This window comes from Panthera onca, chromosome B1 (assembly GCF_046562875.1).
Source record: "Panthera onca isolate mPanOnc1 chromosome B1, mPanOnc1 haplotype 2, whole genome shotgun sequence".
In the NCBI taxonomy this organism is placed as follows: Eukaryota; Metazoa; Chordata; class Mammalia; order Carnivora; family Felidae; genus Panthera; species Panthera onca.
Window position 1 is genome coordinate 70,670,550 of NC_138342.1, and position 16,687 is coordinate 70,687,236.

At 39.7% G+C, this 16,687-nt stretch overlaps 1 protein-coding gene across 8 annotated transcripts in view; it reads right to left on the minus strand.

Moving 5' to 3' along the window:
- The window catches only part of MAPK10 (mitogen-activated protein kinase 10), a 315,034-nt gene that overhangs the window by 85,640 nt on the left and 212,707 nt on the right, over positions 1–16,687 (minus strand). For all 8 annotated transcript variants that reach the window (XM_060655676.3, XM_078445951.2, XM_060655675.3 and 5 more), the window contains one exon: positions 599–728. In XM_060655676.3, coding sequence (XP_060511659.1) covers positions 599–728 — 130 coding nt within the window. The remainder of the gene's footprint in view (positions 1–598; positions 729–16,687) is intronic.

The following is a 16,687-nucleotide window of genomic DNA, read 5'->3' on the forward strand; positions in this document are numbered from 1 at the left end:
TATATACTCTGAAGTGAAGAATGTGATATAATGGTATACACCCTACTGAGTTCCCATGAAAAATGCTCTTGATAATCCTGTTCTGAAGTGCTTTGCAGATACGTTCCTGTGCATTTGCCCAACTCTACAAAAAAACAAGATGCTGAAGCACAGTGGGTACAGTAAACATTTGAAGGCCACTGACAGACTATAGTCAAAAAAAAAAAGGAGATAAAAATCTTCACCTGTTAATAATAAAGAAATATAGTATATTGTTCTATAGGATATTTTAGGGTTTTCTATTTGTTTTTTATTGTTTTCGGAAAAGTATGGAGCTCTCTGGTTAATTTGGAGCAAGATACCCAAATATGGTTAATTTCATAGCAGGAAAATATCTATCAAATTCATCCTCTCACACCATATGGTTTTTAGATGGTTTTTAAGCAGAAAGTTATCATGAGGACAATGAAATAAAATGTAGCATATGGACTGGATAAACAATCTTAACAGGCAGACATTACAAAGTAAAGAAAGCCTTTCCTGCTCAAGTTGGCACACAGATTTTCTTTCTCCCATCTCACAATCTCCCACTGCCAGAGGTTTAAAAATAACAACTCACGTTTTTATGGTTCACACACTTCATGAGGACTAGCTCCCGGTAAGCTCTCTTGGCATGCGTTTGGTTCTGAAAGGGTCTGCTGAGCTTCTTAATGGCCACATTTCTGTCAAGAACGGCATCATACGCAGCACTGCAGAAACCCAAGAGCAATCCAGAATTAGGAACAAAGAAGCCCATAAAATTCCTGTCTACGGATATGGGTAAAGGATATGGATAAAGAAAATACTATCCTGGAATCCCACTCAGATATCTTCTCTTCAGGTCACATGCCAACCAGGCTGTAAATAAAGACCTAGGAGTGGGGTGCTTGGGTGGCTCAGTTCGTTGAGTGTCCGACTTCGGATCAGGTCATGATCTTGAGGTTCAGGAGTTTGAGCCCACCGTCGGGCTCTGTGCCGACAGCCCAGAGCCTGCTTTGATTTTGTGTCTCCCTCTCTTTCTGTCCCTTCCCCGCTCACGCTCTGTCTCTCTCTCCCTCAAAAATATAAATAAACATAAAAAAATTTTTTTAATAAAAAAAGTAAAGATCTAGAAGTGACTAGTATCAAACCATTCTACTTACTAAGAAAAGTAAAAAAGGACAGTATCTTGCCCACTCGCCCCAGAAAGAAACCCAGCATAAAATTGCCTCCTTGATTGGGAGACAAAACAAAAGTGCTCCACTCTCCCACCAGCCATGTGAATGTGGCAAGTCATTTCATCTCTCTTGGCTTGAATTTCTCATCTAATAACATGTGATATTTAGGTTTTCTCTAGCTATAAAACTCCACTGTTATTTGGTTATTTTAAGAGAACATTATTCTTTCCAGTTTTTAAGGCATGACATTCATTGCCATGAATGCACAGGTTGGTTGGTGCTCAAGTGTACCCATTAACAATAACAAAGCTGAAAATAAGGAATCCAGTAGGAGGGTTTTTAGAGCATAAATAACTGCATTTCAATATGAAGACAGAAATGGATGCTACTAGCATTGAAGCTTTCAAACTATTTGAGAATGAAAATCTACTATGCTTTGAAGGCAATCAATTTTTAGTGCTTTTTCTCTCATAGTAAAGAATATATGGGTCTGGAGATCAAATAAGGAAGTGAATATCTTCTTGGCATTTACCTAATGACTCACTCACAAAATGGTTTTTTGCTTGTTTGTTCATTTTTGTTTTACCCCCATCCCTGCAGCTTCAGATTGTGCTGGATTTTGTCTTAGTTGCCAGAAAGGAATGCAGCAATCAGTGTCCCCTACCATTGATCTGTTGAATTGGAAGTGGTATTAACCATTCAGTATTCATGCCACTAAACTAAAAGATAAAGGGGGTGGGGTGCCTGGGTGTCTCAGCTGGTTAAGCATCTGACTTTCGCTCAGGTCATGATTTCACAGTTTGTGGGTTCAAGTCCTGCATTGGGCTCTCTGCCGTCAGCACAGAGGCCGCTTCAGATCCTCTGTCCCCCTCTCTCTCTCTGACCCTCCCAAAAAAAGATAAAGAAAGGGGTTACTGTATTGTAAGATAATGATAGATTAGTGGGATAAGGTTCGACAAGATCTTAGAAGTCATCTGGTCCCTGACTCCATTTAATTATTCCATTTAATAGTATTCTTCTCCAAAATATCTCCATCAAAAGTTTGACCAGTCTCAGGGCACCTGGGTGATTAAGTTGATTAAGCATCCGACTTCAGCTCAGGTCATGATCTCACAGTGCATGGGTTCGTGCCCCGCATCAGGCTCTGTGCTGACAGCTCAGAGCCTGGGTCCTGCTTCGGATTCTGTGTCTCCCCTCTCTCTCTCTGCCCCTCCCCTGCTCACACTCTGTCTCTCTCACTCTCTCAAAAATAAACATTAGAAAGATTTTTTTTAAAGTTTGAGCAATCTCTGCTTGAGCATCTCCAGAAACATGGACCCCTTTAATATCAAGGCAGCTTTGAGAATTGGAAATGTCACCATTCTAATAAGCATAGTTTTATCTCTGTGGTTCATATTGACCACTCTCAGCTCTGCATGCTGGGGTAACTCTCAAAATAAAATACAGTATTCTCTTTTCTATTATGGTAGGTCCATAATATTTGAAATCCATTAAAGGACTGGGCATGATCTTTGACCTATAGCTATAAGTTTTTCTTATTTTTCCCCTAAGTTTTTTCTTTCTCAAGTTAACTATCACCAGTGTCCTACCACCATTTGTCAGAATGTCATTTCAGGTCCTATCACCATCTGGCCAGTTTCCTCTGAATATACTCCAGTGTGTTGATATCTGAAAATGTGGATCCTGAACTAAATAAACATTGCTAATCCAGGCATGGAGTGTCAGCGAAGATTACGGTAGGGCTATCAATTCCTTCATTCATTTACTAGCTCATTCATTCTGTTGACACAGTTAATGTAACTAAGTCTCCCTTGGCTTCTTTGATAACTGTGTCACACACTATTGACTCACAGTGAGCATGTTAATTAAAAATGTTGTCTTTTTAAAAACCTGTGCTGCTTTTCACCTCTTCATGTTAGCACTGATACTTCTGTTGTTGTGTTTGTTCTCATTAGCCTACCGAGAGCAGCACAGGTAAAGGAAAGAGTCAAATGGGCCTACATCTTCTAAGCAGTACACAAGAACAAAAGTGAATTCAGAGGAAGAAAACTTGTTTTACGAAGTTAAGAAATTGTATCAGCAGGAAACTGGTCAAAACAATCACCTTAAAGAGAAAGAATACATTTTAGTCCAAAACAACTTAGCTGAAGTCATTAAATTATCTTTAAAAAGAACAGCAATCAGTTATGCATTCCTAGAAAGAAAAATCAGGAGGCAAATTCTGGCATTGTCTGGTCAAACAGGAAAGTGTCTTTCCAGGTAGTTCCAGGCATCCAATCAGCCAGGCGGACGTTTACAACTGTATTGATTCTCAGAGACTATGGACAGTTAGCATTCAGATCAGCATCACTTTATACTGATTCTATCTTCTTGCGGTCAACATTCTGCTCATCATGCTCTCCTTTGGATCTTTGCATACAGAATATTGCCTATATTTGGTCAGCTTGACTGGCCAATGCAGTTTTACTATTGCATTTCTCATAGTTTAGTACATCAGCCTCTGGTTTTTTATATAAGCCTTTAGTGAAGGCTGGTCAGTGTGAGTTTGAGTCCCTGAGATACTGACCAGATCCTGCAGGACAGTGGGCCAGCCTCCAACTTCACGGGGAATGGTTGAGAAAATGCCATCCTCTGGGGCTCTTGGCAGGTTCTGGCCAGTTTCTGCCAGAAATGTTGTGGTTTTCCCCCTCCCTGTGGTACCTCTTCCTTAAAGTTATTTTAGGGATGAATCTCAGCACTGTTGCTTACTAGATGTGGAGCTATGGGCAAGCCACTTACACTTACCAGCATTAGTTTCCTCACATTTGAAATGGAGATAACAACCTGACAAGATAATTGTAATGAGTAAATGAGATAATAATGCAGCTATAGTGCCTCACCTAGAGTAAGCACTAAATAAATAATGACTATTACTATTTTTAAAATCGTTCTTGTTGGAGTCATTGTGTAAGTCAGGGCAGGATAAAATATTAATTCCTATGGCATGTGCTACAACCTGACATGTATCTACTAATCATCAGTTTTTAATCTTTCTACTAATTACACATCCATTCACCTATACCACTATCTTGGCCACATTTCGTAAGTTTGTCTGGTGATATAAAAGTTAAGGGCAAAAGCCTTCTTAAAATCGAGATACATTATAGCCATGTAGTTCTATTACTTTCCATTTTAATAGGTTATTCAGTATGATTTGCTTTGAACGGACCCTTTATTCCCAGGGATTGCTACATCCTTTCTTAATAGTTCACAGGGTGTCTTTTGTAACCAATACTAAGACTAATGTCAAGCTCAGCAGATGTCTCATAATCTCTTTCTTTCCATTAAAGAAATTGGAGTGCTTGCCTGTTTACAGTTATATTGAATACTGTGCTTTGGGCTCACTGAATTTCCATTCGCCACCTTGCATCATGTCTTCTTGTACAGAAGGGACTTGGAAGTTAAATGTACAATTCCCAGATACTCTGCAGTTAGTGGTCGGGACTCCAGTAAGGTCCTGCCACACAGATACAGCTAGGAGAGATTTGTGAGGCGAAAGGGAGGGTGGTCATCCTCTAACATTTCTGGGTTGGCAAGCAAGGCCTCATGGAGATATGAAATTTTCTTCTGTAGCAGTGACTCATTCCCCAGATTTCTGGGTGAGAGAAGGGGTTGAAGCAAAGGCAACAGTGGCCTCCAGGTTGCAGGCCGCTGTCACCAGCATCATGGGGTAGCGACAACAGCAGTATTAAGTACACAGTTTCAGCTCTCTGATTCCTAAATCTCAGTTACAACCATGTATTCTGGAAGCTCAGTGGTTCTAGGACACCCTCAGAGGTAAGAGCTCCCCTTGTGATTCAGCTCTCCGGTGTCTGGGAGTCATTCCAAGAAACCCAGACTAGAGCTCACTTCTCCAGGCCTTCCAATGATTTTGCAAGCACCCAATTTACCGTATTAAATCTTTGCCTACTTTAAATGTTTCTGTCTCCTGCCATGAAGCCCAGATGACACTCAAGTCTTTCCCATCTTCTATAATTCCTCAGTGATTACTGGCAGCTGTTTAGCAAATACATCTGCAAAATTGGCATCACTGGTGCTGTATAATCACAACTTAATGTCTGAAAGTTTTCCATTACTGTTTAGTCATCTTTTTTTTTTTTTTTAAAGAGTCTTGGTCTACAGCACCTTACTTTTTCTCTTTCAGTATTTTCTTTCTTTTATCTTCATGCAGATAAGGGATAAATCTTTGTGAAGATTTTCCAGCAACTTCCAGCAACTTTCCAACAATTTTGCTAAAAACTTACCAGAATTCTTGACACAAGGTACTAACTCACCTCCACTTAAACCAGGTTTGTTTATAAAAGAAAGACGTAGCCTTTTGTTATACTCCTGTCATTTAATCCAGTTTTATGATGCTATAAAGTTAAGTTTACTTCCTTGAATGTATTTATATAACCATACACACAAAGACATATACATGTGCACACACACCTCTCTGTAGGCAACCATTATTCTCTATGTATTTATCAAGGTTTTTTTTTCTTCTGGAAACCTCTTACACATATATTCTTTTTCCTAAATAATAACCATTGATTCAATAATCTTTCTTATTCCCTTTCCCTTTCACATTTAAAATGTTCTTGATCATATAAATGTTTATGGGTAAAAAAACATCTCTAGGCCTTATGAGAATATTATGTCTTAAAAACAACAACAACAGCAACAACAACAACACAGCTTTAAAAACCTTATCATGGCGGCATCTTAAACATCTTAAGCTATAGCCCAGCAGCCCAAATTCCATCCTGGGAGAAATTGTCCCCTTCATCACTCTTTTCTCACTTTCCCACATTCTCATCTGACCTTTCCAAAGGCCTGGACTTTAGTTGAAAGCTACTAAAAACTTTCTTTCCAGTGCCCCCAAATATCCCACTTTGGTACCCCAAATTCCAGTCCGTAGAGATGCTATTGAGACACTGATTCCACCCTGGAGAACCACGTTGGGGAAGCTGCCAAACCCTGCCTCAGGCTTTCACAATCATTCCTCCTCCTGCCAGGAATGCTCTTCTCACATCCTCACTTACCCAATTCCATCTTGTGATTCAGGTTTCAGCCCAAATATTATCTCCTCAGTACAAGCCTTCCCTAATCATCCCATCAAGAGTCAACAGTTGATTTTTTTGATTACCTGATTTTGTCATTTGAATTGCTTGGCTGTAGCAGTTTCCTTATATTTTGTCAGGGAAGCTTTTGATTGCAAGCAATAGAATTTTAACTAACAGTGACTTAAGTAATGAAAATGTTAATGATATTACATAATGGAAAATCCAGAATTAGGCATATGCAGCTTTCAGGGATAAATTACAACTCTTTGGGGCCCTAGACACTTTTGACTTTTGATTTTCTGCAAATTGGTTCTCAGCACATCAGGTGGGGGTGGGGGGAAGCCAAGGACAGAACTTCATTAGTGCATCAAAGGGAAGGATAGGTGCTGTGCTGCATTGCTAAGATTCCCCTTTTATTATCCTAGCTGCTGGAAGTGCTGCTCGCAGATGGTCCCTCAGCTCTTAACCCCCTTTGGGTAGAATTTCAGCCAAAAAGATCTGCTTCACCAAAGTCTATGCTTTCTTCATGGGCAGCCTTCACTCAATAACTGATGAACCTGGGATTATAAAAGCCTGGCCACCTCATCCCAATTCAGGACAGCTGGTAAGGCTCACTCCATCTTCAGAACTCCCAGGCGGGTCAGCTGAGGCTTCCACTGAGAATGCATTGCAGCAAGTAGGGGCCAGCAAGGGGCTCAGAAGCCCCTGCCTCAAAGACAGCATCAAAAGTAGCCACTAGTCTAAACACTATAAACTGAAACAGTGCTTAGCAGCCCTTCGGTGAACTAGTGACAAGGGACATTTCACAAAGACCGACTACCTTGATGAAGAATATGGGACCAACTAAACAAACTCACCACCACCAAAAATTAGATGAACCTAAAGAAGATGGCTGTCCTAGATGGCTGCCTGATTTCCATTTCTTGGAAATCGAGATGGGATGATGGCATTGGAGAAGAAACTGAAGGCCCCCAGAGAAGAACTGCTTCATCTCAGAGAGATGGGGTTATAAGGCACAGGCAGGCACTGCCTCTCTTTTTCTCATTTTATCTTTCTGATAAGTTTTCTCATGCCCACCCTGATGCCCTTCATGACCATTGAGTGAATGAACCACCCATGTATGTTCAAACCCATGTTTGAACCTACAAAATCCATAAAGCTGCCAGCCTGCCATTTGATATGGTAAGCTGGAAACTTGGAAATTTAGAGTTTGGCTTGATATGAAATATGTGATGGTCCAGAGGCTGGTCAACCTGCTATAAAGCATAGGGAGAGCACATAGAGAGTCGTCAGAATATCCTTGGTATGCTGACTTTGCCATTTGTGTAGCATAAAGCTATATTTACGTATTTAGTATTTAGTAAACCTTAACTTTTCAATAAACACTTTTGACAAAAATTAAAAAAATGAGACCACATATTTAATTAAAATACTATATACTGAATTAGACTTCTTGTGTTTTCTCAGGTACAACCAAATGAAAACCAGAAAATAATCCTCCTAAAGGAACATCAGTATCTATTTCAAAGTCAGTAACTATTTCAAGAAGACTGTGCCCAAACACAGTGATTTAACACATGCACCTGCAAAAGATGCTTTTACAGATTACTCTTGAAACATGACTTTTCACTTAGGTCAAATGGTTCCTTTTCTAAATTAATCCTTTCATTTTTAGTTCCAAGGTGCTTGGTTTGGTTTGATTTGTGGGGCGGGGGGGGGGGGGTGGGGGGTGGGGGTGGTATGTACAAAAAGTTAAGCTGTTAATGTGTTCTATTGGCAAAAAAAAATAATTTTGTAAGCATTTAAACTTTTATATCATGTTACCAAATGCTTCAAATATAAAATAAGTATATTTAATAATAGTTTGATTTTCTATCCAATGACTCAAAGCTTGGAAATTCAAAATGAAACCCCTGACAATAGGATGAAAACTTATAATTTTAGTTAAAAATGACATTGAAGACCTATCAGTTATTTTTTTCAATAACACAAATACAAATTATTTTGGAGAATATTGTCATACTAAAAACAATGTTCTGACCAAATTAAAAAAATCTATGGAGTAGAAATGGATTTGAATTGGTTGTGATACAAATGTAATGAATATTGGGTCCAAATAATTTGCAATATTCTACAAATCAAAATATAACTTACATATACCTTACACTTATATGTCAATTACATATTAATAAAAAACAGAATATATAGGCACCAAAATTTGTAAATATTTTTATACATACTTGGTGAGAATCACTTTATTACAAAATTTTGGAGACAAAACTGATGTTGAATAAAAAAAATCAAGTTGTTTCAGCAAGTCAATCAGCATTTTCCTGGAAGCCTTCATCATTCTGGTTGATGAACAACTATGTAAATAAGTCTTAAATTTTGGATGCTTTTTTTTTTGCCCTCAAATCATTTGGAAATCTTTAATTGTGGTATTTAGTAAATACCACATCCCAATATTTCAGCTTTTGAAATTCTTAGGGGATAGCAGAATAGCTCTAAACAAAAATTGCAAATAAAAGCACACTGAAATGCACTGGAAGGAACTGAAACAAGAAGGGAACTAAGAAATCAAATCCAGAAAATGAGTTCTCAAAGAGAGGACAACATTTAATTTTGAAAATCCACAAATATGATTTAGAATATCTTAGTTTGTAAAAATAATAATAATAATCTTTTGATAGAGTTCATAATTTTAGGAAGCATTCATATGATACATAGGATTTGAAGGTGTTCCTAATTTGGGGATATTCTGATTATAAGTGCCTATAATTTTTCAGCATCTAAATGTGACAAACCATTAAAAAGACCCTAAGTAGGGGCAACCTATTTGACAAGTTCCATCTTACACAATTATTTGTTAGCAAAGGAACTCTAAACGAAAGGGAGAAACAGAACTTTCATGAAAAAACTTGGGCTGAAACACTCCTATATTACAATACAAAAATAAAATAGAATTGATAATATTTTCAACTTAATAGAATTTGTTCTTACCAGGTACCTAAGACCTTCTGGGAGTATTTTACAGATAAAAATATTGTGATCTATATTGAAGGTGCCAAGATTTCAAATTTAGTAACCACAACATACAATTTTGAAGATTTCCAGAAATTTAACAAAAGGTTAAAAATAATACAGTCACATTAAGAAAAATGTCTTCTTCAGAAAATATCAACAAAACTGTACTATAGACAGGGCTAGGAAGTTTTGGTTGATTAAAATACATCAGTGTATATCCAGAATAATTATTCTTCTCATGTTATATTTTTGATATGTAGGTAATCAATATAAATCAATTTTTAAATCTTATTTGTATTTTTAGTTTATTTCTTAAGAATTAGTTAATTTAAAACAAATTTTTAGGGCACTATTTTTACATCCATCAATGTATTTGAATGTGTCCTTTCACTATCAAAATTTTCCCAACTTAGACATAAATGATAAGGTCCCTGTCGCTCATGACTACTGGGGTCCTGGTTGAAGAGGCTTTTGTATGTCACTCCCTACAAGATGCAAGAGGCAGAAGCAAGGAACTGCTCTTCCTGAATTACTGCTACATTCCCATTTTTAGTCATTTCCTGGCAATAAAATTTGAAGTATGGTTTATATCTGGTAGTTTTATTATAACAAGATTCGCCTTAAAAATCTGCATAGGGAGGGGGTTCCGGAAGATGGTGGCGTAGGAGGACGCGGGGCTCACAGCGCGTCCTGCCGATCACTTAGATTCCACCTACACCTGCCTAAAGAACCCAGAAAACCGCCAGAGGATTAGCAGAACGGAGTCTCCGGAGCCAAGCGCAGACGAGAGGCCCACGGAAGAGGGTAGGAAGGGCGGCGAGGCGGTGGGCGCTCCACGGACTGGCGGGAGGGAGCCGGGGCGGAGGGGCGGCTCGCCGGCCAAGCAGAGCCCCCGAGTCTGGCTGGCAAAAGCGGAGGGGCCGGACGGACTGTGTTCCGACAGCAAGCGCGACTTAGCGTCTGGGAGGTCATAAGTTAACAGCTCTGCTCGGAAAGCGGGAAGGCTGGAGGACAAAGGGAGGGAGAGCTGCTGAGCCCCCGGACGGCAGAGCTCAGCTTGGCGGGGAACAAAGGCGCCAGCGCCATCTCCCCCGCCCGTCCCCCAGCCAAAATCCCAAAGGGAACCAGTTCCTGCCAGGGAACTTGCTCGCTCCGCGCAAACACCCAACTCTGTGCTTCTGCGGAGCCAAACCTCCGGCAGCGGATCTGACTCCCTCCCGCTGCCACAGGGCCCCTCCTGAAGTGGATCACCTAAGGAGAAGCGAGTTAAGCCTGCCCCTCCAGCCCCCGTGCACCTTGCCTACCCACCCCAGCAAATACGCCAGATCCCCAGCAACACAAGCCTGGCAGTGTGCAAGTAGCCCAGACGGGCCACGCCACCCACAGTGAATCCCGCCCCTAGGAGAGGGGAAGAGAAGGCACACACCAGTCTGACTGTGGCCCCAGCGGTGGGCTGGGTGCAGACATCGGGTCGGACTGCGGCCCCGCCCACTAACTCCAGTTATACACCACAGCACAGGGGAAGTGCCCTGCAGGTCCTCACCACGCCAGGGACTCTCCAAAATGACCAAACGGAAGAATTCCCCTCAGAAGAATCTCCAGGAAATAACAACAGCTAATGAACTGATCAAAAAGGATTTAAATAATATAACAGAAAGTGAATTTAGAATAATAGTCATAAAATTAATCGCTGGGCTTGAAAACAGTATACAGGACAGCAGAGAATCTCTTGCCACAAAGATCGAGGGACTAAGGAACAGTCACGAGGAGCTGAAAAACGCTTTAAACGAAATGCAAAACAAAATGGAAACCACGATGGCTCGGCTTGAAGAGGCAGAGGAGAGAATAGGTGAACTAGAAGATAAAGTTATGGAGAAAGAGGAAGCTGAAAGAAAGAGAGATAAAAAAATCCAGGAGTATGAGGGGAAAATTAGAGAACTAAGTGATACACTAAAAAGAAATAATATACGCATAATTGGTATCCCAGAGGAGGAAGAGAGAGGGAAAGGTGCTGAAGGGGTACTTAACAAATTATAGCTGAGAACTTCCCTGAACTGGGGAAGGAAAAAGGCATTGAAATCCAAGAGGCACAGAGAACTCCCTTCAGACGTAACTTGAATCGATCTTCTGCATGACATATCATAGTGAAACTGGCAAAATACAAGGATAAAGAGAAAATTCTGAAAGCAGCAAGGGATAAACGTGCCCTCACATATAAAGGGAGACCTATAAGACTCGTGACTGATCTCTCCTTTGAAACTTGGCAGGCCAGAAAGGCTTGGCACGATATCTACAGTGTGCTAAACAGAAAAAATATGCAGCCGAGAATCCTTTATCCAGCAAGTCTGTCATTTAGAATAGAAGGAGAGATAAAGGTCTTCCCAAACAAACAAAAACTGAAGGAATTTGTCACCACGAAACCAGCCCTACAAGAGATCCTAAGGGGGATCCTGTGAGACAAAGTACCAGAGACATCACTACAAGCATAAAACATACAGACATCACAATGACTCTAAACCCATATCTTTCTATAATAACACTGAATGTAAATGGATTAAATGCGCCAACTAAAAGACATAGGGTATCAGAATGGATAAAAAAACAAGACCCATCTATTTGCTGTCTACAAGAGACTCATTTTAGATCTGAGGACACCTTTAGATTGAGAGTGAGGGGATGGAGAACTATTTATCATGCTCCTGGAAGCCAAAAGAAAGCTGGAGTAGCCATACTTATATCAGACAAACTAGACTTTAAATTAAAGGCTGTAACAAGAGATGAAGAAGGGCATTATATAATAATCACAGGGTCTATCCATCAGGAAGAGCTAACTATTATAAATGTCTATGCGCCAAATACCCGAGCCCCCAGATATATAAAACAATTACTCATAAACATAAGCAACCTTATTGATAAGAATGTGGTCATTGCAGGAGACTTTAACACCCCACTTACAGAAATGGATAGATCATCTAGACACACAGTCAATAAAGAAACAAGGGCCCTGAATGATACATTGGATCAGATGGACTTGACAGATATATTTAGAACTCTGCATCCCAAAGCAACAGAATATACTTTCTTCTCGAGTGCACATGGAACATTCTCCAAGATAGATCATATACTGGGTCACAAAACAGCCCTTCATAAGTTTACAAGAATTGAAATTATACCATGCATACTTTCAGACCACAATGCTATGAAGCTTGAAATCAACCACAGGAAAAAGTCTGGAAAACCTCCAAAAGCATGGAGGTTAAAGAACACCCTACTAACGAATGAGTGGGTCAACCAGGCAATTAGAGAAGAAATTAAAACATATATGGAAACAAACGAAAATGAAAATACAACAATCCAAATGCTTTGGGACGCAGCGAAGGCAGTCCTGAGAGGAAAATACATTGCAATCCAGGCCTATCTCAAGAAACAAGAAAAATCCCAAATACAAAATCTAACAGCACACCTAAAGGAAATAGAAGCAGAACAGCAAAGGCAGCCTAAACCCAGCAGAAGAAGAGAAACAATAAAGATCAGAGCAGAAATAAACAATATAGAATCTAAAAAAACTGTAGAGCAGATCAACGAAACCAAGAGTTGGTTTTTTGAAAAAATAAACAAAATTGACAAACCTCTAGCCAGGCTTCTCAAAAAGAAGACCCAAATAGATAAAATCATGAATGAAAATGGAATGATTACAACCAATCCCTCAGAGATACAAACAATTATCAGGGAATACTATGAAAAATTATATGCCAACAAATTGGACAACCTGGAAGAAATGGACAAATTTCTAAACACCCACACTCTTCCAAAACTCAATCAGGAGGAAATAGAAAGCTTGAACAGACCCATAACCAGCGAAGAAATTGAATCGGTTATCAAAAATCTCCCAACAAATAAGAGTCCAGGACCAGATGGCTTCCCAGGGGAGTTCTACCAGACATTTAAAGCAGAGATAATACCTATCCTTCTCAAGCTATTCCAAGAAATAGAAAGGGAAGGAAAACTTCCAGACTCATTCTATGAAGCCAGTATTACTTTGATTCCTAAACCAGACAGAGACCCAGTAAAAAAAGAGAACTACAGGCCAATATCCCTGATGAATATGGATGCAAAAATTCTTAATAAGATACTAGCAAATCGAATTCAACAGCATATAAAAAGAATTATTCACCATGATCAAGTGGGATTCATTCCTGGGATGCAGGGCTGGTTCAACATTCGCAAATCGATCAACGTGATACATCACATTAACAAAAAAAAAGAGAAGAACCATATGATCCTGTCAATCGATGCAGAAAAGGCCTTTGACAAAATCCAGCACCCTTTCTTAATAAAAACTCTTGAGAAAGTCGGGATAGAAGGAACATACTTAAAGATCATAAAGGCCATTTATGAAAAGCCCACAGCTAACATCATCCTCAACGGGGAAAAACTGAGAGCTTTTTCCCTGAGATCAGGAACACGACAGGGATGCCCACTCTCACCGCTGTTGTTTAATATAGTGCTGGAAGTTCTAGCATCAGCAATCAGACAACAAAAGGAAATCAAAGGCATCAAAATTGGCAAAGATGAAGTCAAGCTTTCGCTTTTTGCAGATGACATGATATTATACATGGAAAATCCGATAGACTCCACCAAAAGTCTGCTAGAACTGATACATGAATTCAGCAAAGTTGCAGGATACAAAATCAATGTGCAGAAATCAGTTGCATTCTTATACACTAACAATGAAGCAACAGAAAGACAAATGAAGAAACTGATCCCATTCACAATTGCACCAAGAAGCATAAAATACCTAGGAATAAATCTAACCAAAGATGTAAAAGATCTGTATGCTGAAAACTATAGAAAGCTTATGCAGGTAATTGAAGAAGATATAAAGAAATGGAAAGACATTCCCTGCTCATGGATTGGAAGAATAAATATTGTCAAAATGTCAATACTACCCAAAGCTATCTACACATTCAATGCAATCCCAATCAAAAGTGCACCAGCATTCTTCTCGAAACTAGAACAAGCAATCCTAAAATTCATATGGAACCACAAAAGGCCCCGAATAGCCAAAGTAATTTTGAAGAAGAAGACCAAAGCAGGAGGCATCACAATCCCAGACTTTAGCCTCTACTACAAAGCTGTCATCATCAAGACAGCATGGTATTGGCATAAAAACAGACACATAGACCAATGGAATAGAATAGAAACCCCAGAACTAGACCCACAAACGTATGGCCAACTCATCTTTGACAAAGCAGGAAAGAACATCCAATGGAAAAAAGACAGTCTCTTTAACAAATGGTGCTGGGAGAACTGGACAGCAACATGCAGAAGGTTGAAACTAGACCACTTTCTCACACCATTCACAAAAATAAACTCAAAATGGATAAAGGACCTGAATGTGAGACAGGAAACCATCAAAACCTTAGAGGAGAAAGCAGGAAAAGACCTCTCTGACCTCAGCCGTAGCAATCTCTTACTCGGCACATCCCCAAAGGCAAGGGAATTAAAAGCAAAAGTGAATTACTGGGACCTTATGAAGATAAAAAGCTTCTGCACAGCAAAGGAAACAACCAACAAAACTAAAAGGCAACCAACGGAATGGGAAAAGATATTTGCAAATGACACATCGGACAAAGGGCTAGTATCCAAAATCTATAAAGAGCTCATCAAACTCCACACCCGAAAAACAAATAACCCAGTGAAGAAATGGGCAGAAAACATGAATAGACACTTCTCTAAAGAAGACATCCGGATGGCCAACAGGCACATGAAAAGATGTTCAACGTCGCTCCTTATCAGGGAAATACAAATCAAAACCACACTCAGATACCACCTCACGCCAGTCAGAGTGGCCAAAATGAACAAATCAGGAGACTATAGATGCTGGAGAGGATGTGGAGAAACGGGAACCCTCTTGTACTGTTGGTGGGAATGCAAATTGGTGCAGCCGCTCTGGAAAGCAGTGTGGAGGTTCCTCAGAAAATTAAAAATAGACCTACCCTATGACCCAGCAATAGCACTGCTAGGAATTTATCCAAGGGATACAGGAGTACTGATGCATAGGGGCACCTGTACCCCAATGTTTATAGCGGCACTCTCAACAATAGCCAAATTATGGAAAGAGCCTAAATGTCCATCAACTGATGAATGGATAAAGAAATTGTGGTTTATATACACAATGGAATACTACGTGGCAATGAGAAAGAATGAAATATGGCCTTTTGTAGCAACATGGATGGAACTGGAGAGTGTGATGCTAAGTGAAATAAGCCATACAGAGAAAGACAGATACCATATGGTTTCACTCTTATGTGGATCCTGAGAAACATAACAGAAACCCATGGGGGAGGGGAAGGAAAAAAAAAAAAAAAAAAAGAGAGGTTAGAGTGGGAGAGAGCCAAAGCATAAGAGACTGTTAAAAACTGAGAACAAACTGAGGGTTGATGGGGGGTGGGAGGGAGGGCAGGGTGGGTGATGGGTATTGAGGAGGGCACCTTTTGGGATGAGCACTGGGTGTTGTATGGAAACCAATTTGACAGTAAATTTCATATATTAAAAAATAAAAATAAAAAAAAAAAATCTGCATAGTAACCTAGGTTAAGTTTCAAAACTTGGATGATGTCAGACATAGCCAAGGAGTGGAAGCTAATTGAATGCATCATCTTTTTTTGTGCAAGCAACTCAAACTCTGGAACAGTTGACTCTCAAATTGGCCTGTGATAAGAATGTGCTATGTTTAAAATTAACAAACTAGAGACAGTAAGATGTTCCTTTGGCTCAGAAGTTGGGACTATCGATTGCCACCTGAAAAATTGATCAGACCCGTTAGGGGACTCACAGGAATCATAAATGGTTCCTGCACATAGGACATATGATAGAAATAAACATTGCCCAACCTATGGGCCCACTCTCTCTTCTTCCAAGCCTACCCTAGCACAGTATTTCTGGTTACAATCATGACTGCTCTCCACTAGCCTGACAACTGGAGTAGCACTGCTCACTATGAATGGCCCCCAACACCTACCAACACATCCATGTAGAATTTATATTGGCTATTGTTTATGCCCCTGGACTTCTTTATACATTTATCTTTTCTTTATTCACTTCTCCTACTCTGATATTTGGGCTGATATTTATGAAACGGAGTTCTAGCTCTACAGCAGTTTGTTTGTAGCATCATTATAGGAGACTTATTACATATCGCCTTCTATTGCATCATTTTCTATCCTCAGAGTTGTGCTCCTTAATGGCCAAAATCCTGAAGGATTTAGCTCTGTATTCCCTATATGCTTTATGTATGAAATTATATTTGCTACTGTTAAATGTTTATTTCCAAAGCTTTAAATATGTTAATAAAAGGACATTATATGTGCTAAAGGGCAAAATTTTAAATAAACTAAGCAC